The sequence below is a fragment of the Oncorhynchus mykiss genome, chromosome 7, assembly GCF_057628025.1.
Source record: "Oncorhynchus mykiss isolate SJ-2025 chromosome 7, ASM5762802v1, whole genome shotgun sequence".
NCBI lineage: Eukaryota > Metazoa > Chordata > Actinopteri > Salmoniformes > Salmonidae > Oncorhynchus > Oncorhynchus mykiss.
The window spans coordinates 21779408-21805238 of NC_143028.1; the positions used below are offsets into that span (position 1 = coordinate 21779408).

The 25831-nt window shown below is 41.9% G+C and overlaps 1 protein-coding gene across 4 annotated transcripts in view; it reads right to left on the reverse strand.

Moving 5' to 3' along the window:
* The window catches only part of ncam2a (neural cell adhesion molecule 2a), a 395309-nt gene that overhangs the window by 103218 nt on the left and 266260 nt on the right, over nucleotides 1-25831 (reverse strand). For all 4 annotated transcript variants that reach the window (XM_090240540.1, XM_090240541.1, XM_036983099.2 and 1 more), the window contains exon 2: nucleotides 18202-18276. In XM_090240540.1, coding sequence (XP_090096666.1) covers nucleotides 18202-18276 — 75 coding nt within the window. The remainder of the gene's footprint in view (nucleotides 1-18201; nucleotides 18277-25831) is intronic.

Here is a 25831-nt window from a genome sequence, read left to right on the forward strand (position 1 = left end):
CTTGGGCACAAGGACTATGGTGGTCTGCTTGAAACATGTTGGTATTACAGACTCAGACAGGGAGAGGTTGAAAATGTCAGTGAAGACACTTGCCAGTTGGGCAGTGCATGCTCAGTGTTCACGTCCTGGCAATCTGTCTGGCCCTGCAGCCTTGTGAATGTTGATCTCTTTCAAGCTCTTACTCACTCACATAAGCTAGAGAGCGTGGTCACACCATAATGCGGAACAGCTGATGCTCTCATGCATGCTTCAGTGTTACTTGCCTAGAAGACAGCATAAGTAATTCAGCTCGTCTTGTAGGCTCGTGTCACTGGGCAGCATGCAGATGTGCTTCCCTTTGTAGTCTGTAATAATTTGGAAGCCTTGCCACATCCAATCAGCGTCGGAGCCAGTGTAGTACGATTCAATCTTAGTCCTGTATTGACACTTTGCCTGTTTGATGATTCGTCAGAGGGTGAATTTTGGCCCATTCCTCCCCAGAGCTGGTGCAACTGAGCAACTGAGTTGTAAGCAGCCTTTCTCACACACGCTTTTTCAGTTCTGCCCACAAATGTTCTATAGGATTGAGGTCAGGGCTTTGTGATGGACACTCCAATACCTTGACTTGTCCTTAAGTCATTTTGCCACAATTTTGGAAGTATTCTTGGTGTCATTGTCAATTTGGAAGACCCATTGCGACCAAGCTTTAACTGATATCTTGAGATGTTGCTTCAATATATCCACATAATTTTCCTACCTCATGATGACATCTATTTTGTGAAGTGCACCAGTCCTTCCGGCAGCAAAGCACCCCACAACATGATGCTGCCACCCCTGTGCTTCACGGTTGGAATGCTGTTCTTTGGCTTGGAAGCCTCCCCATGTTTCATTCAAACATAACGATGGTCATTATGGCCAAACAGTTCTATTCTTGTTTCATCAGACTAGAGGACATTTCTCCAAATAGTACGATCTTCGTCCCCATGTACAGTTGCAAACCATAGCCTGGCGTTTTATGGCGGTTTTGTAGCAGTGGCGTCTTCCTTGATGAGCGGCATTTCAGGTTGTGTCGATATAGGACTCATTTTACTGTGGATATAGATACTTTTGTACCCGTTTCCTCAAGCATCTTCACAATGCACTTTGCTGTTGTTGGGTATTGATTTACACTTTTTGCACCAAAGTACGTTAATCTCTAAGAGGCAGAACAAGTCTCGTTCCTGAGCAGTATGGCGGCTGCGTGGTCCCATGGTGATAATACTTGCAAACTATTGTTTGTACAGATGAACATGGCACCTTCAGGCATTTGGAAATTGGAAATTGCTCCCAAGGATGAACCAAACCCTTAACCTAACCCTTGTGGAGGTTTTGATTTTCCCATGATGTCAAGCAAAGAGGCACTGAGTTTGAAGGTAGGCCTTGAAATACATTCACAGGTACACCTCCAATTGACTCAAATGATGTCAATTAGCCTATAAGAAGCTTCTAAAGCCATGACATCATTTTCTGGAATTTTCCAAGCTGTTTATAAGGCATAGTCAACTTATTGTATGTAAACGTCTGACCAACTGGAATTGTGATACAGTGAATTATAAATTAAATAATCTGTCTGTAAACAATTGTTGGAAAAATGACTTGCGTCATGCACAAAGTAGATGTCCTAACCGTCCTTAACAAGACATTTGTGGAGTGGTTGAAAAACGAGTTTCAACGACTCCAACCTAAGTGTATGTAAACTTCCGACTTCAACTGTACATGTACAGATTACCTTAAGTATCATGTAACCCGCACACTGACTCTGTACCGTTTGCTCCTGTATATAGCCTTGTTATTGTTATTCTTATTGTGTTACTTTTTATTATTACTTTTTATTTTAGTCTACTTGGTAAATATTTTCTTCTTCTTGAACTGCACTGTTGGATAAGGGCTTGTAAGGAAGCATTTCACGGTAAAGTCTAAACTTGTTGTAGTCGGCGCATGTGACAAATAACATTTGATTTAATTTGGTTTGATTCGACTTACAGTTGACCGCGGCAGCTCTAGCAGGGGAACATTTTTATGAACTGACTTGTTGCGAAGGTGGTATCCTATGAGGATGCCACGTTTAAAGTCACTAAGCTCTTCAGTAAAGTCATTCTACTGCCAATGTTTGTCAAGGAGATTGCATGGCGGTGTGCTTGATTTTATACAAATCCCGAATCCCCTAATTTTAAGGTGTGTCCACATACTTTTGTTTACAGTCGAGGCCAAATGTTTTGAGAATAACACAAATATTAATGTCCAAAGTTTGGTGCTTCAGTGTCTTTAGATATTTTTGTCAGATGTTGCTATGGAATACTGAAGTATAATTATTTTATTGAAAATTAACAATTACATGAAGTTGATGCAAAGAGTCAATATTTGCAGTGTTGATCCTTCTTTTTCAAGACCTCTGCAATCTGCCCTGGCAATTAACTTCTGGGCCACATCCTGACTGATGGCAGCCCATTCTTGCATAATCAATGCTTGGAGTTTGTCAGAATTTGTGGGTTTTTGTTTGTCCACCCGCCTCTTGAGGACTGAACACAAGTTCTCAATGGGATTAAGGTCTGGGGAGTTTCCTGGCCATGGACCCAAAATATCTATGTTTTGTTCCCCGAGACACTTAGTTATCACTTTTGCCTTATGGCAAGGTGCTCCATCATGCTGGAAAATGCATCATTCGTCACCAAACTGTTCCTGGATGGTTGGGAGAAGTTGCTCTTGGAGGATGTGTTGGTACCATTCTTTATTCATGGCTGTGTTCTTAGTAAAAATTGTGAGTGAGCCCACACCCTTGGCTGAGAAGCAACCCCACACATGAATTGTCTCAGGAAGCTTTACTGTTGGCATGACACAGGACTGATGGTAGCGCTCACCTTTTCTTCTCCGGACAAGCTTTTTTCCGGATGCCCCAAACAATCGGAAAGGGGATTCATCAGAGAAAATGACTTTGCCCCAGTCCTCAGCAGTCCAATCCCTGTACCTTTTGCAGAACATCAGTCTGTCCCTGATGTTTTTCCTGGATAGAAGTGGATTCTTTGCTGCCCTTCTTGACACCATGCCATCCTCCAAAAGTCTTTGCCTCACTGTGCATGCAGATGCATTCACACCTGCCTGCTGCCATTCCTGAGCAAGTTATGTACTGGTGGTACCCCGATCCCGCAGTCGAATCAACTTTAGGAGACAGTCCTGGCGCTTGCTGGACTTTCTTGGGCGCCCTTAAGCCTTCATCACAACAATTGAACCGCTCTCCTTGAAGTTATTGATAATCCGATAAATGGTTGATTTAGGTGCAATCTTACTGGCAGCAATATCCTTGCCTGTGAAGCCCTTTTTGTACAAAGCAATGATGACGGCACGTGTTTCCTTGCAGGTAACCATGTTTGACAGAGGAAGAACAATGATTCCAAGCACCACCCTCCTTTTGAAGCTTCCAGTCTGTTATTTGAACTCAATCAGCACGATAGAGTGATCTCCAGCCTTGTCCTCGTCAACACTCACACCTGTGTTAAAGAGAGAATCACTGACATGTCAGCTGGTCCTTTTGTGGCAGGGCTGAATTGCAGTGGAAATGTTTTTTGTGTTCAGTTCATTATGCATGGCAAAGAGGGACTTTGCAATTAATTGCAATTCATCTAATCACTCTTCATAACATTCTGGAGTATATGCAAATTGCCATCATACAAACTGAGGCAGCAGACTTAAAAATGTATTAATATATTTTTGTGTTATTCTCAAAACTTTTGGCCACGACTGTATATAGTGCTTGTGTGTGTGGTGTGATATCACATATAGCAAAAAGGAAAGACGTGTAAGGATGAGGATATCAGTACAACAACAACCATTTCTGACAGTGGGTCAGATGTGACAATGTTTTCCCTTAATTTCTATGTAAATCTGTCAACTCATGAGCTACCATTTCCATACACATAGCCTCATCTGGCAATATATATTCATACGTATTCACTGACCTGCGAAGTGGCATAACTTTTAATATTTAGTGAATTACATACAACTATCAAGATATCAATATTTAAATTGCCATCTAACAGTAAACATTAAAGCTTCACTGTGTAACTATGTCTGTACAAGTGTTTATGGACACCCCCTCTGGCAATATTTTTTCTAGATTTGGCGCTTCAACATCCACCCTGAGACTTTGTGGCTGTATTAGCCAGTATAGCTCATATTGTGGCTGTGGTAACTAGTGACAACCCAAGTCTGGAAATTTGAGACCAGATTGAAGACAACTCGATTCCATTTTAGTAACAATGTGTTCAGAAAAAGTAATAATAATAATATTGTTATACACTGGCTATAATTCTCGTTTTTAGATCGTAATAACAAATACTCACGTTAGCAATGTCAAGGAGTCATGGCTAGACGGTTGTGGAGAGGCTGGCTGAGATGAAGGTAAGTAAATCAGGCTAAACAGGCTAAATTGCAAGAGCTGTCCTTTGAAGAAACGGGTGAGTTGGTGGAGCTGGCCGCTTCCCCGTCTACCTGGATTTATTTTTTTACATCACAATCAGTTGTGTTGTTACAAGGTAGGTGTGGTATACAGAAGATAGCCCTATTTGGAAAAATGCCATGTCCATAATATGTCAAGAACAGCTCAAATGAGTGCAGTCGCAAAAAAACATCAAGTGCTATGATGAAACTGTCTCTCATGAGGACCGCCACAGGAAAAGAAGACCCAGAGTTACCTCTGCTGCAGAGGATAAATTCATTAGAGTTAACTGCACCTCAGATTGCAGCCCAAATAAATGCTTCACAGAGTTCAAGTAACAGACACATCTCAACTGTTCAGAGGAGACTGCGTGAAATCAGGCCTTCATGGTCAGACTGCTGCAAAGAAACCACTACTAAAGGATACCAATAATAAGAAGAGACTTGCTTGGGACAAGAAACACGAGCAATGGACATTAGACCAGTGGAAATCTGTCCCATGGTCTGTTGAGTCCAAATTTGAGATTTTTGGTTTCAACCGCAGTGTCTTTGTGGGACACAGAGTAGGATGATCCCCATGAGTGTATTTCCCACCATGAAGCATAGAGGAGTAGGTGTGATGGTGTGGGGGTGTTTTGCTGGTGACACTGTCAGCGATTTACTTAGAATTCAAAGCACACTTAACCAGCATGGCTACTGCAGCATTCTGCACTTCTCAGTTCCTATGCTTCCTGGCTGATGTTTTGGTCACTTTTGAATGCTGGCGGTGCTTTCACTCTAGTGGTAGCATGAGACGGAGTCTACAACCCACACAAGTGGCTCAGGTAGTGCAGCTCATCCAGGATGGTGCATCAATGCGAGCTGTGGCAAGAAGGTTTGCTGTGTCTGTCAGCGTAGTGTCCAGAGCATGGAGGCGCTACCAGGAGACAGGCCAGTACATCAGGAGACATGGAGGAGGCCGTAGGAGGGCAACAACCCAGCAGCAGGACTGCTACCTCTGCCTTTGTGCAAGGAGGAGCAGGAGGAACACTTCCAGAGCCTGCAAAATGACCTCCAGCAGGCCACAAATGTGCATGTGTCTGCTCAAACGGTCAGAAACAGACTCCATGAGGGTGGTATGAGGGCTGACTTCCACAGGTGGGAGTTGTGCTTACAGCCCAACACCGTGCAGGACGTTTGGCATTAGCCAGAGAACACCAAGATTGGCAAATTCACCACTGCGCACTATGCTCTTCACAGATGAAAGCAGGTTCACACTGAGCACATATGACAGACGTGACAGTCTGGAGACGCCGTGGAGAACATTCTGGTGCCTGCAACATCCTCCAGCATGACCGGTTTGGCGGTGGGTCAGTCATGGGGTGGGGTGGCATTTCTTTGGGGGGGTCGCACAACCCTCCATGTGCTCGCCAGAGGTAGCTTGACTGCCATTAGGTACCAAGATGAGATCCTCAGACCCCTTGTGAGACCATATGCTGGTGCGGTTGGCCCTGGGTTCCTCCTAATGCAAGACAATGCTAGACCTCATGTGGCTGGAGTGTGTCAGCAGTTCCTGCAAGAGGAAGGCGTTGATGCTATGGACTGGCCCGCCCATTCCCCAGACCTGAATCCAATTGAGCACATCTGGGACATCATGTCTCGCTCCATCCACCAACGTCACACCACAGACTGTCCAGGAGTTGGGGGATGCTTTAGTCCAGGTCTGGGAAGAGATCCCTCAGGAGACAATCCGCCACCTCATCAGGAGCATGCCCAGGCGTTGTAGGGAGGTCATACAGGCACGTGGAGGCCACACACACTACTGAGCCTCATTTTGACTTGTTTTAAGGACATTACATCAAAGTTCGATCAGCCTGTAGTGTGGTTTTCCACTTAAATTTTGTGTGACTCCAAATCCAGACCTCCATGGGTTGATCATTTTTGTGTGATTTTGTTGTCAGCACATTCAACTATGTAAAGAAAAAAGTATTTAATAAGAATATTTCATTCATTCAGATCTAGGATGTGTTATTTTAGTGTTCCCTTTATTTTTTTGAGCAGTGTAGTTTGATTTGTTTAACACTTTTTTGGTTACCAAATGATTCAATGTGTTATTTCATAGTTTGTGTCTTCACAATTATTCTACAACGTAGAAAATAGTAAAAAGAAAGAAAAACCCTTGTCCAAACTTTTGACTGGTACTGTCAGTTTTCAATGCCTAGACCATTCAACGTTGAGAACTTAATATTGCAGCCTCTTTTAGCTGAAATATATTATATTTAGTGAGTGTTTTTTTTCCATAGAATTTCATTACTATCCGTGCTTAACTGTCGTGTTAACATACATACATAAGGACACCTTCCTAACATTCCTTCCTAATATTGAGTTGCACCCCCCCCCCCTTTTGCCCTCTGAACAGCCTCAATTCGATTGGGTCATGGACTCGACAAGGTGTTCAGCGTTCCACTGTGATGCTGGCCCATGTTAACTCCATGCTTCCCACGGTTGTTTCAAGTTGGCTGGATGTCCTTTGGGTGGTGGTGGACCGTTCTTGATACATATGGGAAACTGTTGAACATGAAAAATTCTGCGGTGTTGCAGTTCTTGACACCAACCGGTGCACCTGGCACCGGGTTCAAAGGCACTCAAACCTTTCTTCTTGACCATTCACCCTCTCAAGGGCACACAATTCATCTCTCAAGGCTTAAAAATAATTTTTTAACCTGTCCCCTCCCCTTCATCCACACTGATTTGAAGTGGATTTAACAAGTGACGTCATTAAAGGGTCATAGCTTTCACCTGGATTCACCTGTTCAGTCTGTCATAGAAAGTGCAGGTGTTCTTAATGTTTTGTATACTCGGTGTATGTTGAAAATATAACATCAATAACATGTACTATATCTAATAAATTGTCATTTTGGGGGTTTTACGTCGTACAAATATTTTTCACAACCGATAGGTAAACTATCACGTACATGTTGTCCTTCGCGTTCTCCACGGCTGGACGGTGGTTACAAAGGTTATAGTCAAGTGCTGTCAGTAGGGTTCCAGTGTCATAGACTGGAGGAGCGAAAGCAAACTGCATACATGAGTAACGTTTTCTTAAATCATTTTTTAAAACTTCCCCTTTATTTAACCAGGTAGGCCAGTTGAGAACAAGTTCTCATTGACAACTGCGACCTGGCCAAGATAAAGCAAAGCAGTGCGACACAAACAACACAGTTACACATGGAATAAACAAAACATACATGTGATTCTAGAAGGATTACAGCTCAGATCTAGACCTAGATAAGGGTTGGCCTACTCCAGTCCTCAGGGGCCTGATTAGTGTCACATTTTTGCCTCGGCCCCGGGGTACACACCTGACTCCAATAATCAACAAATCATTATCTTCATTTTAGAATGCAATTAGTTTAATCAGCTGTGTTTGCTTGGAATGGGGGAAAAGTATGACAGCACTACGACCCCAGGGGACTGGAGTTGCCAATCCCTGACCTGGATAGACAACAAATCAAACATGCCTCATCAATCCTAATCTGGATTACGATTATACCATTTAACAGTCTGCAATGGCAGAATTGCCTTTGATGACCATCAGTCTTAGATTTCCAGGGTAAATACATACAGTTTAGGATGAAGGGAGTAAGTATTTTTTTCACTATTGGATAAGAAGGTCATTTGGGAGAATGAAGAACTAATGTTTCCAATCATTCAAAATTAATTTCATTTTACAGTTTTATACACTCAATACATGTGTATCTTTTGGGCTAGGTTTGTCTACATCTCAACCACACAGCTCAAATGGGGAATAGCAGTAATCTGTGTGTGTAACGTCTGCTTCCAACTCACACTCTCATACACGTAGATCCCCTGAACGCAGCTCACTTTCCAGCCCACACTTTCACACACAAAGTATATCCCCCTGAACGCAGCTCACTCTCCAGATCCCAATCACCCAAATTCTGATCACCCTTTCACACACCTGTATGTCATTATCACACACTATTTAGTTCAGTTCTTCACACCCTATCATTGTGAGGTATTGTTTGTTTTTGACACACTTCTCTTTGGAGCGCTGTGTTTCCAGTAATGTACTCCTCCCATGTATGATAGTTTTTGCCTGCCTCACTAACGATGCCTTTTGCCTATTCCCTGCTTGTACCTTAGCCTACTGGATTTCCTGTTACTCAACTATTGCCTGATCTCCTGGACAACGTTACTAGCCTTTTCCCTGCCTGTACTGTTACCCTTTTGGAGCCCTGTGTATGACCTGCAGCCTGCCCCCATCTACCGACCTCCTCCTGTGGTCCTTCACATCAAACACCGGCTGCGACCCTGCGCTTGAAACCAGCTCTCTTTCTCCCTCGTGTTCATTACACTGTGCAGTAGGCTAATATTGGGATAGTACCTATGTAATCAATAATCAAAGCAAATCCTAGGTAGTTAATTTTCCTAAACAGCATAGCTACATTGATGCCTAAATTCTGCTCCAATACTCGACAATGATGGGGCTGGAGTTGATGTCGATTTATTCCTTTCGTGACTGAAAAATATTATTTCAGGTTCAAAGCTTTGACATCAAGTAATGAAGCCCAGTTCAGATCCAACAGCCGACATGGGACAAGACATACTAGCCAGTTTTTGAATGTTGTGTTGTACAACAGCTGACTGAAGAAAGGGGATTCAGTTGGCGCCGTTTAAAAGGTAACTCTTCCAATGATTTGATGGAAACTTTTAAACAAAGTGGCCACGTGCTGTAGCAAGGTATTGTAGAAAACAAGTGTCATGCACACATGCACCAGAAAAAGAGTACATTGACTTGTCAGATAAATATCAGCATGCTAGGCTAGCTATGTGCAGCAAAATAGCTAGTTCGAATTTGACTTGGCGAGCCTCGTTAGCTGCTTGGCAAAACACAGAACGTTAGTTTATTTGATTAGCTAAATGTGTCCGCCTCTTCGCAAGCTACATGCAGAATCTTGGAAACAGCCGACGACATGAGACGATCTAAAAGTAGACCTTTCAGGTCCAACAACCCGTTGCGTCCTTCCTCATCTTATGTATCTGACCTGGGCTTTATTATCATGTCTGTTCTGTGCAGGTAGAGTAGTGTTTGACGTAGCTAGCTAGCCAATATCAGCCTGGCTTTAGGAGCACAGACATCTGAAATATAACAAAGGTTAAGTAACGTTATCTATACACACAATTTAGCCAGATTGTTACGACTAAACCGTCATTTCACAATATGTCTATTAAGATATATTATCTAGCTTACCTTTTCAGCAGAGAAAATGCCAACTCTGGTCGGTTTTGAATCCCTTCAACACTTAGTTTTCTCCACTGTGTGAACGCGGATCTGAGGTTTACTCTCATCTTGGCCCGGGCTCTATCGCTTACCCTTTTCACCCGTCTGCTTTCTAAAGTTCTGGTTCTTTGGCTTAGAGTACATATCTTAATTTGAGCCAGTTCGCTACAGCAGGATAATAATCCTGCAGCAACAAGAAATGTGAATTATTATGTGGGTTATTTTTCACAAGGGATAATTAACCCTGAAATTTCAAAGTGGAAATAAAAATTTCAGAAGACTTTTTAAACCTTGAATACACTGCAAATGTACCATTTCTCCTGCAACAGGAAGATAAAATGAAGATCCTATATCTGTAACATAAACTCACCCCATTCCGTACAAATGTGCGTAACCGCGACATTCAAATGAGACTGCAATGAAAACAAATGGGACTGTAGTGACTGTGTTGGCATCAAAATCCAGGGTGTGAACTACGTTTCGAATCAGCGTTGATTGACATGGTAATGGACTAAGAGTATTGGAGAAAATATATTTTTAAAACTGACCCCTCTGACGCTGTACGTTACATCGTGACGTGTCACTACGTAGCATTTGCAACTCATTTTGTGCCGTACAGCCTCTTTCCACCAGGGGTAGCCCTTCTCTCGCAGATTAAAATCATGCTTAACCATATACACTTGTAAGACAACTTCATTATTCATGATTTTTGTCTAAATTAATATAATTATTGCTAATATTAAACTAATATTTCATGACTTGGGTGCCAATTGCATTTTTTTGCACATCATTACTGCGTGCCATCATGACACTCAAAAGCCGGAACAGCTGTTGTTCACTTGTGAGGCTAATGTTAGCGCAGCCCTAAATCCCTCTTCAAATTCGACACAAACCTTCAAGCAGGTATGTGATGAGACTTTACATAAACTCTTTATGTTTTATTTACATTTTAACTTCTTGCGACTATCAAACCCGTATCCGGGAGCGTAATCATAGCCTCAAGCTCATTAACATAACGTAACGTTAACTATTCATGAAAATCGCAAATGAAATGAAAGAAATATTCACTCACAAGCTTAGCCTTTTGTTAACAACACTGTCATCTCAGATTTTCAAAATATGCTTTTCAACCATAGCTACACAAGCATTTGTGTAAGAGTATTGATAGCCTAGCATAGCATTAAGCCTAGCATTCAGCAGGCAACATTTTCACAAAAACAAGAAAAGCATTCAAATAAAATAATTTACCTTTACCTTACCTTTACCATTTAACACCTTCGGATGTTTTCAATGACGAGACTCTCAGTTAGATAGCAAATGTTCATTTTTTCCAAAAATATTATTTGTGTAGGAGAAATCGCTCCGTTTTGTTCATCACGTTTGGCTAAGAAAAAACCCCGAAAATGCAGACAAAATATTGCGCTTAAAACGGGAACGTTTTTCATCCAAAAATTAAAATAGCGCCCCCTATATCCAAGAAGTTAAAGATGATTTGTTGGACAAATTTCACTCAACATATTTCCCCCTTTCAAGATCACTTCGTAGCCTTCGCTCCCCACCCAACATTTTTATAAAGACCCGACGGAGCTCATTGCCTTCTTGAATTATGCAGAGATGGGCATCATGAAGGTCTCGTCAATAATTTTGTTGGAAAGGGGAGAAATTGTGCTTTACATTGGTAATTGATATTACAGTTGATCTGGAAGAATTACATTTTTGGGCGCAAAAATAAGGTCAATTGTATGGACCAAGGCGATGAACAAAAGTGAGTGAGTTTACGTTAGCTGCTGCTGGGTCAGGTCATTTGCCCCTCGAATCAACTATGTCTGTCAGCTAACTAGCTCCGCTAGGAAAGTGTGAACATGAGCTCAACTAGCTAGCTATCATACCGCTACAAGTTAGAGCTGTGGCACTGCCTCCTAACATTAATCAAGACTGCCTGAGAGCCGGTGTGCTCATTAGCTGATTATGCTCAGCTAATGAACACACCGGCTCTCAGGCAGGCTAGATTAATGTTAGAATAAAGTATTGCACAATACTGTTACTGTTGTGTCACATTGGATGACCACTAGCAACTTAGAGCTTTTGAGCCTAAAACCTCCCAAAAAGTTACATATTGCAGGTTTATTCTAGCATTAATCTAATACCAAACTTTCTTTAATGCATTTTCAAATAGATTTTAAATGATCAAATACGTACTGTATGCCGACAAGGATGAACAGAATAGGCACATATCTCAAAGGCGTGCCACTGTTATGGTACTGTTTATAATTACAGTTAAATGCTTCTCTGCAGGGTAGAGGAACCAATATAGTAAGGCTGAAATGAAGTGGCTATTGCACTCCTTTGAGATGTGTATTATTGTGTGGATGTGCCCCTTGATGGGTGGGTACTAAAATTAGACATCTACTCGTCACACACATACACACATAGGCACGCACGCACGCGCAAACACACACGTCTTGACTGTAATTGATTCAGCTTTACTGGGAGAGGCCAGGCGAGTCAGGAGATGTGTGTGTAGTGGCATATAGTATGTGTTGCACAGTGGAGCGTCCTACAGTGGCTTGCGAAAGTATTCACCCCCCTGGCATTTTTCCTATTTTGTTGCCCCTTACAACCTGGAATTAAAATAGCTTTTGAGGGGCGGGGGGGGGTTGGAGGGTTGTATCATTTGATTTACACAACATGCCTACCACTTTGAACATGCAAAACATTTTTAATTGTGAATTTTTAAAAACAAAAATACAGAATTTGAGCGCGTATAACTAGTCACCACAGATTCTCAATTGGATTGAGGTCTGGGCTTTGACTAGGCCATTCCAAGACATTTAAATTTTTCTCTTTAAACCACTCAAGTGTTGCTTTAGCAGTATGCTTAGGGTCATTGTCCTACTGGAAGGTGAACCTCCGTCCCAGTCTGAAATTTCTGGAAGACAAACAGGTTTCCCTTAATAATTTCCTTGTCTTTAGCGGCATCCATCATTCCTTCAATTCTGACCAGTTTCCCAGTCCCTGCCGATGAATAACATCCCCACAGCATGATGCTGCCACCACCATGCTTCACTGTGGGGATGGTGTTCTCGGGCTGGCTGGTGAGGTGATGGGTTTGCACCAGACATAGCGTTTTCCTTGACGGCCAAAACGCTCAATTTTAGTCTCATCTGACCAGAGTACCTTCTTCCATATGTTTGGGGAGTCTCCCACATGCCTTTTGGCGAACACCAAACGTGTTTGCAGGTTTTCTTTAAGCAATGGCTTTTTTTCTGGCCACTCTTCTGTAAACCCCAGCTCTGTGGAGTGTAGGCTTAAAGTGGTCCTTTGGAGAGATACTCCAATCTCCGCTGTGGAGCTTTGCAGCACCTTCAGGGTTATCTTTGGTCTCTTTGTTGCCTCTCTGATTAATGCCCTCTTTGCCTGGTCCGTGATATTTGGTGGAAGGCCCTCTCTTGGCAAGTTTGTTGTGGTGCATATTCTTTACATTTTTTAATAATTGATTTAATGGTGCTCCGTGGGATGTTCAACGTTTCAGATATTTTTGTATGACCCAACCCACTACTTCTCCACTACTTTGTTCCGGACCTGTTTGGAGAGCTCCTCGGTCTTCATGGTGTCGCTTGCTTGGTGTTGCCCCTTGCTTTGTGGTGTGGGCCTTTCAGAACAGGTTTATATATACTGAGATCATGTGACAGATCATATGACACTTAGATTGCACACAGGTGGACTTTACTTAACTAATTATGTGACTTCTGCAGGTAATTGGTTGCACCAGATCTTATTTAGGGGCTTCATAGCAAAGGGGGTGATTTCATATGCATGCACCACTTTTCTGTTTTTTAAATTTATTTTGTTATTTTTTTCATTTCACTTCACCAATTTTGACTATTTTGTATACGTCCATTACATGAAATCCAAATAAAAATATTTTTAAATTGCAGGTTGTTATCCAACAGAATAGGAAAAACGTCAAGGGAGTTGAATACTTTTGCAAGGCACTGTAAGTGGAGGACAGCTCATAGTAATGTCCGGAACGGCGCAAATGGAATGGCATCAAACACACGGAAACCATGGGTTTGATGTATTTGATACCATTCCACTGATTCCGCTCTAGCCATTACCATAAGCCCGTCCTCCCCAATTAAGGTGCCACCAACCTCCTGTGGTGTAGCAGAAACGAGAAAAAGTGTGTGTGTGTGTGTGACGAGAAAGAATATGTATAGTATTGGGACTGTGTGTGTGTGTGAGAGAGAGAGAGAGAGAGGTGGCAGACCTGAGGTGATGTTGAGGCTCAGTAATGAACATGTTTAGTGGAGAGCGAGACAGGGCAAACTCTAGGAAAACCATTTACAATCGGTGACATGTTCTCTCTCTCGCTCTCTCTCTCTCATAAGGCATGGACAAATGAGTTTAAGGGTGAAATAGAGGGCAGCTTAGGATCCCAGTAATACTCTATTATATTACAGTATTACATCCTTTGTGAAAGCATGAAGATATATATGCATTCCAAATGCACCGAGTTGGTTAATTGCAATTTTTCATTAGATATAATTAGATTACTTTGATTATTTTTGTTTTTGTGTAGATGTGTGTGTCCCTGTGTGTGTACATGTGTGCTTACATGCACCCATATTTTTGTTTAAGGAAATATCTATAAATCAGTAACCATAGAGCATATCCCATACATACTTACTGTATATCTCTATCATCTTTCTATCCTCACATGTACAATATATGTATTTGATACGATTAGACCATTAGAGAACTGTTCCTGCCCTTTCACGGTTGGTGACACAGTGGAGTCTTCTGAGGTTTTTCCCAGAATGCCTCAGTGTCTGGGTGTCAGCGGGGGCACATGTTTAGGGACCACTCCGCACACACCACACAAGGTTGGTGGCATCTTAATTGGGGAGGACGTGCTTATGGTAATGGCTAGAGCAGAATTAGTGGAATGATATAAAATAAATAAAAAAATTGGTTTCTATGTTTGTTCTGTTCCAGCCATTATTATGAGCCATCCTCCCCCCTAGTGACACACACGCACACACACAGATACATGCACACACCCTCAGAGAATACTTCAGGACACTGGGAGTCATCCAAAGAGTCAACAAACATGAGACAATTACTGCTCCTTCAGTGGTTCTCTTTCTCGCGCTCTCTCTCTCTGCCTAACAAACTCCTTCTCGCTCTTACGCTGTATGTGTGAGTGCGTGCTTGTTTATGTATGCTTGTACACTGTATCCATGCAGGTGTGTGTATGTATGAACTGCCTTGGCTGTGAAAGGAGAACTGAGAGGTCACTGCACCACCTGGCAATAAATTGATCCTCAGTCATTGAGGCCAGTGGAGGAGGGATATGCTATAAAGCTTCCATTCTCCAGCATCCTCTATATTGTCTGCAGAAGGATATGTAACGCTAACACGAGGTGCAGGGATTGTCTGAAGGCTGGGACACTGGTAAAACACGACACGAGGGTTGTTCTATTTGTATGTCTCTGGGAGAGGTATTCACCTGAAGTAAAACCTATTTTGACATGTCATGTGGTTAAAGTGGAACTCGAGCCAGAGTGGAGCACCGAGAGGCACCGCTTAGCAATGACATCTGATTAAACACTGACAACTCTATACTACTATTTTTAATAGTGAAGAATTGCAAGCAAATATACCGTGCAGTTCGCTGAATGTGTCTATCTATATTTGTGGGGACCAGAGGTCCTGACAAGAATAGTAAACGGAAATGTTTTGACCAAATGGGGACATTATGTTAGTCCCCACAAAGTCAAATTCTAGGGGGTTAGGGTTAAGGTTAAGATTTATAATTAGTGTCCGGGTTATAATTAGCTTTAGGGATAGGTTTAGGGAAAATAGGATATTGAGGCTGAATTGTGGGTTCCCGCAAGGTTAGTTACAGAAGACTGTGTGTGTGTGTGTACAGTGCCTTGCGAAAGTATTCGGCCCCCTTGAACTTTGCAACCTTTTGCCACATTTCAGGCTTCAAACATAAAGATATAAAACTGTATTTTTTTTGTGAAGAATCAACAACAAGTGGGACACAATCATGAAGTGGAACGACATTTATTGGATATTTCAAACTTTTTTAACAAATCAAAAACTGAAAAATTGGGCGTGCAAAATTATTCAGCCCCTTTACTTTCAGTGCAGCAAACTCTCTCCAGAAGTTCAGTGAGGATCTCTGAATGATCCAATGTTTACCTAAATGACTAATGATGATAAATACAATCCACCTGTGTGTAATCAAGTCTCCGTATAAATGCACCTGCACTGTGATAGTCTCAGAGGTCCGTTACAAGCGCAGAGAGCATCATGAAGAACAAGGAACACACCAGGCAGGTCCGAGATACTGTTGTGAAGAAGTTTAAAGCCGGATTTGGATACAAAAAGATTTCCCAAGCTTTGAACATCCCAAGGAGCACTGTGCAAGCGATAATATTGAAATGGAAGGAGTATCAGACCACTGCAAATCTACCAAGACCTGGCCGTCCCTCTAAACTATCAGCTCATACAAGGAGAAGACTGATCAGAGATGCAGCCAAGAGGCCCATGATCACTCTGGATGAACTGCAGATGGGTGGGAGACTCTGTCCATAGGACAACAATCAGTCGTATATTGCACAAATCTGGCCTTTATGGAAGAGTGGCAAGAAGAAAGCCATTTCTTAAAGATATCCATAAAAAGTGTTGTTTAAAGTTTGCCACAAGCCACCTGGGAGACACACCAAACATGTGGAAGAAGGTGCTCTGGTCAGATGAAACCAAAATTGAACTTTTTGGCAACAATGCAAAACGTTATGTTTGGCGTAAAAGCAACACAGCTCACACTATCCCCACCGTCAAACATGGTGGTGGCAGCATCATGGTTTGGGCCTGCTTTTCTTCAGCATGGACAGGGAAGATGGTTAAAATTGATGGGAAGATGGATGGAGCCAAATACAGGACCATTCTGGAAGAAAACCTGATGGAGTCTGCAAAAGACCTGAGACTGGGACGGAGATTTGTCTTCCAACAAGACAATGATCCAAAACATAAAGAAAAATCTACAATGGAATGGTTCAATAATAAACATATCCAGGTGTTAGAATGGCCAAGTCAAAGTCCAGACCTGAACCCAATCGACAATCTGTGGAAAGAACTGAAAACTGCTGTTCACAAATGCTCTCCATCCAACCTCACTGAGCTCGAGCTGTTTTGCAAGGAGAAATGGGAAAAAATGTCAGTCTCTCGATGTGCAAAACTGATAGAGACATACCCCAAGCGACTTACAGCTGTATTCGCAGCAAAAGGTGGCGCTACAAAGTATTAACTTAAGGGGGCTGAATAATTTTGCACGCCCAATTTCAGTTTTTGATTTGTTAAAAAAGTTTGAAATATCCAATAAATGTCGTTCCACTTCATGATTGTGTCCCACTTGTTGTTGATTCTTCACAAAACAATACAGTTTTATATTTTTATGTTTGAAGCCTGAAATGTGGCAAAAGGTCGCAAAGTTCAAGGGGGCCGAATACTTTCGCAAGGCACTGTATGTGTGTACGTGCGTGCGAGTGAGTGTGTTTGTTTTAAGGTTAAGGTTAGGGAAAATAGGATTTTGAATGGGACTGAAAATGTGTCCCCACATGGTTAGTTATTGTAGACTGTGTGTATGTGTGTGTGTTTGCATCTATTTTCTCCTCACCCTTTCTCCCCATTCTCCAACCCACCCATCTCTCTCTCCCATCCCTCTTCTCTGATCCTCCCCATGTATTCCCCCACTTCCACCCCATCCTTCTCCCCTTGCCTTTCTTCCCAACACTTTTCTCATCCCATCCTTCTCCCTGCCCCACACCTTCCTGTTCCTATGCTCTTCTCTCCCCCACCCTTCTCACTCCATCTTTCTCCCTGCCACTCTCCTCACCCCTATCTCCCTCCACCCACCGCCCTATGTCCCTATTCTCTCTGTCCATAAGCTCTCCTCACCATCTCCACCCCACCCCTCACTCCCCCAACCACCCTCAAAACCCTCAGCCATTCCTTCTCCCTGCCCCTTTCCTCCCTGTCCCTCTGCTGTTAGCTCCATGCTGCTCTGTGCTAGCAGGGGAAAACAGGGACACAACAGGGGTGTAACTGTGAACCAAAGCGCTGCCAGCCCACACTACTACAGAGCTGCAGGCACTTGGCTTGGGGCCGTGGCACATAGACCCCCCCAAACAGGGGCAGATAGGGCAGGATCTGCAACAGGGTGGGATGGGCAAGGGGTTGGGTGAAGGCTGGGGGATTGGGGAGAGGGTTGAAACCATTGGTTGGGAGGGATGGTTATGTGTGGGATGGGAGGCAACCATGTCACCCAAACAACAGTTCCATCCACCTCCATCCAACCTATCGCCCATCTCACCCTGCATCCAGGATGACATATCCACATTTACATTCAATATAACACCCAAACAAGCATGTTCTGTTCACCACAGCCATCTTACCTGTGCATTTGAAGAACTTGGACTCTCCCACACTTAGCTCCACCTTGTTCAAGGATATGGACACCTGCAGAACAGCTGTGAGGAGAGAGAGAAAGAGAAAAAAAGATAAGCATATACACATAAGAAAACTAACAAAGAGAAAATAGGATAATAAGAAAGAGAAAAGAGAAACTTTTGTTAACACGGGGGGTGGGAGGGAAGCGGTGACTGGCTTTCAAAAGTTGGCGCTGTTACAACCTGACCGGTCGGGAGTAGGCTACTAAGTGACTGCGAGTGAAGAGCAAAACAATCCTAAACATTGATTTATCGAGACCAGTCCCCATGCTTGTCTCAGAGCAGTGCCAAACGGTGCTGAAATAGTTGAGAACACACGGGTAAGCTATTGCTTCAAATCCTATTATAACAATTGGATGACTTTGGGTGTTCCAGTAGGCAACAATTTGTTGCCTTCATTAGCCTACTTTATTCTTAAAAGAACTCCAGCACAGAGAAGAGAAAGGAGCCTTAAATAATGAAACAATTAAGCGATTGAATTCACAAATGCATTTGACTATTTTTAATAATGGCCATCAACCAAAAACACATCATCTACCGTGGGATTCCATTTCCAGCGAGACTATTCAAGCCATTGACTCACTGATGGTTGAAGATGACGAGCGATCGGCAAAGGCAATCTGGAATCTGCTGGCATCCCCGCACAACATCAACTTCGCTCTAATCACAGTCAGAAGGCAGTTGAAGAAACTTAAGTGTACTTATGGAAAGGCTTTGCAATATTTTTTTATATATATATATATATATATATATATATATATATATATACATACAGTGGCTTGCGAAAGTATTCACCCACCTTGGAATGTTTCCTATTTTCTTTGCCTTACACCCTGGAATTAAAATATATTTGTTTGTATCATTTGAATTACACAACATGACTACCACTTTGAAGATGCAAAATCTTATTTTATTGTGAAACAAACATCTTAAGAGTGCATAACGAGTCACCCTTTGCATCAACTACAGCTGCAAGTATTTTTGGGTATGCCTCTATAAGCTTGGCACATTTAGCGCCGGGATTTTCCCCCCATTCTTCAAGGAATAACTGCTCCAGCTCCTTCAAGTTGGATGGGTTCTTAAGTCATACCACAGATTCTCAATTGGATTGAGGTCTGGGCTTTTTCTAGGCCATTCCAAGACATCTCATTAACCACTCAAGTGTTGCTTTAGCAGTAGGGTTAGGGTCATTGTCCTGCTGGAAGGTGAACCTCTATCCCAGTCTCAAATCTCTGGAAGACTTAAACAGGTTTCCCTCAAGAATTTCCCTGTATTTAGCACCATCCATCATTCCTTCAATTCTGACCAGTTTCCCAGTCCCTGCGATGAAAAACATTCCCACATGGTGTTCTCTGGGTGATGAGAAGTGGTGGGTTTGCACCAGACATAGCGTTTTCCTTGATGGCCAAAAAGCTCAATTTCAGTCTCATCTGACCAGAGTACCTTCTTCCATATGTTTGGAGAGTCTCCCACATGCTTTGTGGCAAACACCAAACATGTTTGCTTATTTTTTTTTCTGGCCACTCTTCCGTAAAGCCCAGCTCTGTGGAGTGTACGGCCTAAAGTGGTCCTATGGATAGATCCTCCACAGCTGAGATTGGAGTTTTGCAGCACCTTCAGGGTTATCTTTGGGCTCTTTGTTGCCTCTGTGATGAATGCCCTCCTTGCCTGGTCCGTGAGTTTTGGTGGGCGACCCTCTCTTGGTAGGTTTGTTGTGTTGCAATATTCTTTTAATTTCTTAATAATGGATTTAATGGTGCTCCGTGGGATGTTCAAAGTTTCAGATATTTTTTTATAACCCAACCCTGATCAGTACTTCTCCACAACTTTGTCCCTGACCTGTTTGGAGAGCTCCTTGGTCTTCATGGTGCCGCTTGCTTGGTGGTGCCCCTTCTTTAGTGGCATGGCAGACTCTGGGGCCTTTCAGGACAGGTGTATATATACATGAGTCATGAGACAGATCATGTGACACTTAAATAAAAGTCCACCTGTGTGCAATCTAACTAATTATGTAACTTCTGAATGTAATTGATTGCACCATATCTTATTCAGGGGCTTCATAGCAAAGTTATTTTTTTCATTTCACTTCATCAATTTTGACTACTTTGTGTATGTCCATTACATGAAATCCCCCCAAAAATCCATTTAAATTACAGGTTGTAACAGGGTGAGTACTTTTGCATGGCACTGTATATATAGCTTTTTTTCCCCCCATAGTAATTCATTTTGGATCTATTAATATATTGAAACTCTCTCAACACGGCAAGAGTCTGTTGTCCTGCTGATAGTCTAAATAAACATCTGCATTTTGAAAGAGTATTTTCATAATGATTTTATAAACGAAAGCATAAATATGTTGATGGAGAAATACTGTGCAGTATATGTTTTACCCGACATTTTGCGGTTGCATGATGCTTGAAGTAATTTCTCGCCAGGGACCAGGCCAATATTTGATTTTTGATGGGAAGTTTAGCTATTTACAAAGGAAAAGGTACATCAAATATTGCATCCTACACCTCACGGACTGCTATGTGTTCCACAATATTTCACTGTTGCCTCCTTTTTCAGGTATTATGGCTCGAGATATCTTTGAGGAAGAAATCATCAAGAGATATGCAGGACCCTACGTCAGAGAGGTGTTTCTGGGACCATATCATTTCTTTCAAGGTAGGATGATAGCAATATGTTGATATGTGTAGGCCTATTTACATGTATATTTCATAGTATTGCACCTAATGTTGACTGTTAGGCTAAATGTATATTTTTCTTCTCCAAATGCAGGCAATGACCCAACACACACTGCCGCTGATAACGGTTTTCATCCTCCTCTTCTGAGGAAGAGTAAGAAGGATCGGACCAATACGCAGAGTAAGTGGTAAGTGTTTGTCATATTTTTGAATTAAAACTGACCACGACACAAAATGAAAACGAACCAGTTCCGTGTGGAAAACACAGACACAGAAAATAATCACCCACAACCAAAATGGGGAAAAAAGGCTACCTAAGTATGATTCTCAATCAGAGACACCGATCGACAGCTGCCTCTGATTGAGAACCACACCAGGCCAAACACAGAAATACAACATAGAAAAAAGAACATAGACTACCCACCCCAACTCACGCCCTGACCAACCTAACACAAAGACATAATAAAGGAACTAAGGTCAGAACGTGACAGCCGCCATGGTTTGCATTGCAAATGAGGGCATAAACTGGGTCAAGTCGCCATCAGAGTAAGTAGACCTTTATGTAATAAAATAAAGTTAAAGTAAAAATAAATAAAAGACCTGCAACACTTTTAACAGCACATTACTCAACACTAGTGAGACTCATGTCCCCTACGGTAGACCTATATATATATATTTCTCTACATGTAGGTCTCTTGATTTAAACCTGATCAAACTTGTTTGGCATCAACTGAAAACATTCATCCATAACTCTGCCAAGCCTACAAGCAAAGATGAACTGGTGAAGGACATCAAGACATTTTGGCTTGAGAAATTGACGATACAACAATGCAACAAATACATTGATCAAATACATTGATCATCTCAGGTTTTACCCGTGGTCGTGGAGCTGTGAGTAAGTGCAACTAAAATGTAGTTGAAATAATACATTGCAAGTTGGGGGGGGATTTTCACACAAACAGTAGCCAGGCTATTAAATTACCATTTTGTAAATAAATAGACGTATGAAGAGTATATTGTCCTGCTAATTGCCCATCATGGAAACATTGTTTGCATGATGGGCTACATCTGCTACAGTACACTTATGACAAGTGTTGGTAAACATGTTTTCAAAATGCCTCTGGCTGTCCATCACTAATGTAAATAAAAACACAGCACCTTAATAAAAATGCACATAATGCTTGTTTTACATTCTTCATTGTAAACAACATGTCACAAATAATTCAACACACCACATTTTTCGTGACGGAAAATCTGGTCTGTGAGAATATCTAAGGGAATTTTTTATAATTATAATGCAGGGTTACTTATAATAATAATAATAATAATCGTTGGATAACAGATTGGCTCTCGGAACTCATTAAGAGGTGGCTTCTATCTTCAATATAATCATTCATTCAGAATGTTAAACCAGAATACAGTGGATTATAATAAAGGGAAAATTGCGTGTCAATTCATAAAGCATGTGCCATGGAATCGGTACATCAAAAATCTCTTCCCAACTATTTTGCAATCTATATGGCACAGCTGTCAATTTTTTTGGTCCTTAAATTAAACTGGTATATATTTTTATTTATCAGGGCCAACAGACAAGTTCCTTATTTTTATTTATGTTTTTACTTTATGGGATCGGTGTCCCCACCACGGGACGGTTGAGCTAACGTGCACTAATGTGAATAGCATGACACTGTAAGTAACAAGAACATTTCCCAGGACATAAACATGTCTTATAGGGGCAGAAAGATTAACAATAATTGAAGTTAACTGCACTGTCCAATTTACAGTAGCTATTACAGTGGACAAATACCATGCTATTGTTTGAGGAGAGTGCACAACAACAAAAAACTTAACACGGAAACTGGTTTGATACATTCACCTCTGAAGGTAAATAATGTACTTATATTCTGTAATCCTGCTCTGATTTGTCATCCTGAGGGTTCCAGATATAAAATGTAGAATAGTTTTGTTTCATAAAATACATTTTTAGATTCAAATGTAGGAACTGGGTTCTACAGTTTGACCCCTTGCTGTGTCTGCCCCCACAATCTAGATGTGTGAAGGTTAGTGTATTTTCTGTAGGGAAGCTAATTATCCATCATTTATGACATTCCTGGGAGTGTGTAAACTGATTTTTTTAAATTACCATATCATTTTTGTATATTCTCTATAGGTATGTACTTGAAAATGTATCAATTGACCAATTCGGCACATTTGGGCAGACCTGATACAAACAATTTAACAGTAATGCAATGACTCATTGGATCAGTCTAAAACTTTGCACAAACACTGCCGCCATCTAGACTTTTAAGATCCAGATCTAATGTGTTGTATCTCCTACATTAATTTCACATTTCCACAAACTTCAAAGTGTTTCCTTTCAAATGATATCAAGTATATGCATATCCTTGCTTCAAGTCCTGAGATACAGGCAGTTGGGTATGTCATTTTAGGTGACATTCTTTTTTAAAGGGTCCGATCCTTTGATCTGAAATTGCAACCAACTTCCTATGACTTGTTTAAAAAATTATGATATTTTGGAGATTATTTAGTTTCAAATAACCAAAAGTGAATGACTGTAATCTGAATAAAGGGAAAAAGGCCATTCTTGACAATGGGGTGAGACATTCTTACTAATTTCTAAATAAAGCCAGTTTGTTATTTAGAACAATTTCTTTATAGAGGGAGAGAAACCAGCCTATTTTTCAAAAGTCGTCAGTTCACATGTCAAGTTAAATTCCCCCATTGTATTTACCCAAGTTCTCTCTTAACTCCAGGACCACCGACAGTTTTTGTTGGTGTTGCCTGATGTAGGACTCTAGTGCCATAGGAGACTCTCAGACTGAAAACACCTCAATTTAGGAAAAGATAGTCCATTTGTGCCACAGTTTAGACTACCGATAGATCAGGGTTTTACTCCCCATTGTGATAGTGTGGTTCAATGACAGAATGCCACCATCTACCACTAACGGTCGTGGCATCAGCTCATAACCTTTTAAGGAAGAGCCACTGTACCATTCTATGACGCTCGTATACTTCAAATTATGCATCACAAGAGGCCTAATCCTACGCCTTTCCCGTTTTGCTCAGAGACTGCTACTACAACACAGGTTGTAGGTTCGGGTATCATGCTGAGGTTCACATAGGATGAAGGACTAGGTAATGAGTGGAGTTGCGACAAACACTTCCTTTTACCATATAAAAGCTTGAAATCACACACACAATTTGAATGTAGATGTTCGGCTGCACATCATTGCAAGTTAAACTTAAGTGCCTTGCTTGCAGCTTACCCCTTCCTGAGCCAAGGCTGCATCCCAAATGGAATCCTATTCTCCATATAGTGCACTTCTTTTGACCATAGGCCTGTGAGCTGGTCCCATGGGCCCTTGTCAAACGTAGTGCACTAAATAGGGAATAGGGTGTCACAGCGGCAGCCAGAGAAGAATAGCGTGAATCTAGTTAGGGATGACACCAAAGGCAGTGGAGGAGAAAGCACCTTTAATCTTCTCTCTCTCTCCGTCTGGCTATCCTTTGATTATCAGTTTGTGTTTATGTTCTGTAGATGTGCACACACACACACGCACGCACACACACGTGCATGTATACACACACACACACACACACACACACACACACACACACACACACACACACACATACACACACATACACACACACTAAGGAATTTGCTGTGACAGAGAGCTGCCTATAGATGGCAGTAGGTGAACACTACTGTAATGTCACCACTTTGCTGCATGCCTGGTAATACACATCTATATCGCAAGGATTGTGATTTATCTATACTGAACAAAAAAATTAACACAACATGCAACAATTTCAAAGATTTTACTGAGTTACAGTTCATATAAGGAAATCAGTCAATTGAAATAAATTAATTAGGCCCTAATCTATGGATTTCAAATGACTGGGCAGTGGCACAGCCAATCAGAATGTTTTTCCCAACAAAAGGGCTTCATTATTGACATAAACACTCCTCAGCACCTCCTCCCACCCCCGCTCAGACGATCCCGCAGATGAAGAAGCCGGATGTGGAGGTCCTGGTGTGGTTACTCGGGGTCTGCGGTTGTGAGGCCGGTTGGATGTACTGCCAAAATCTCTAAAATGATGTTGGGAGGTAGCTTATAGTAGAGAAATTAACATTCAATTCTCTGGCAACAGCTCTGGTGGACATTCCTGCAGTCAGCATGCCAATTGCACACTCCCTCAAAACATGAGACATCTGTGGCATTGTATTGTGTGACAGAACTGCACATTTTAAAGTGGCCTTTTAAACTGCACCTGTGTAATAATAATGCTGATTAATTAGCTTATTGATATGTCACACCTGTCAGGTGGATGGATTATATTGGAAAAGGAGAAATGCTCACTAAATAAATACGCTTTTTGTGTGTACGGAAAATTATTATTTCAGCTCGTGAAACATGTGACCAACACTTTACATGTTGGGTTTATGTTCTTGTTCAGTCTATATCCTCCAACTGTCCATTCTCCCTGTTCACACGCAAACACACACACACACACACACACACACACACACACACACACACATATACATATACATATACATATACATATATATATATATATATATATATATATATATATATAACCCTCTGGCCCCAAACCCGCACAATGTCCCATCCCCAGGGTAGCACTATATTACAGTTGCCAGTTATGTCCTCTCATCTCAGCTCTGCCCCACTTACTCCTCTTCCCTGTGACACGGAGCTCCAGCTGTGCCCGGTGCCCCTGCTCTCAGAGGTAACAAGTCTACCGTCTGCCATACCTTACAGTCGTGCCGTCTGGCTGATTAACGAGCAGGAGACACATATGCACGTACGCAGATACACAGACACAAGCAAACAGGCTCT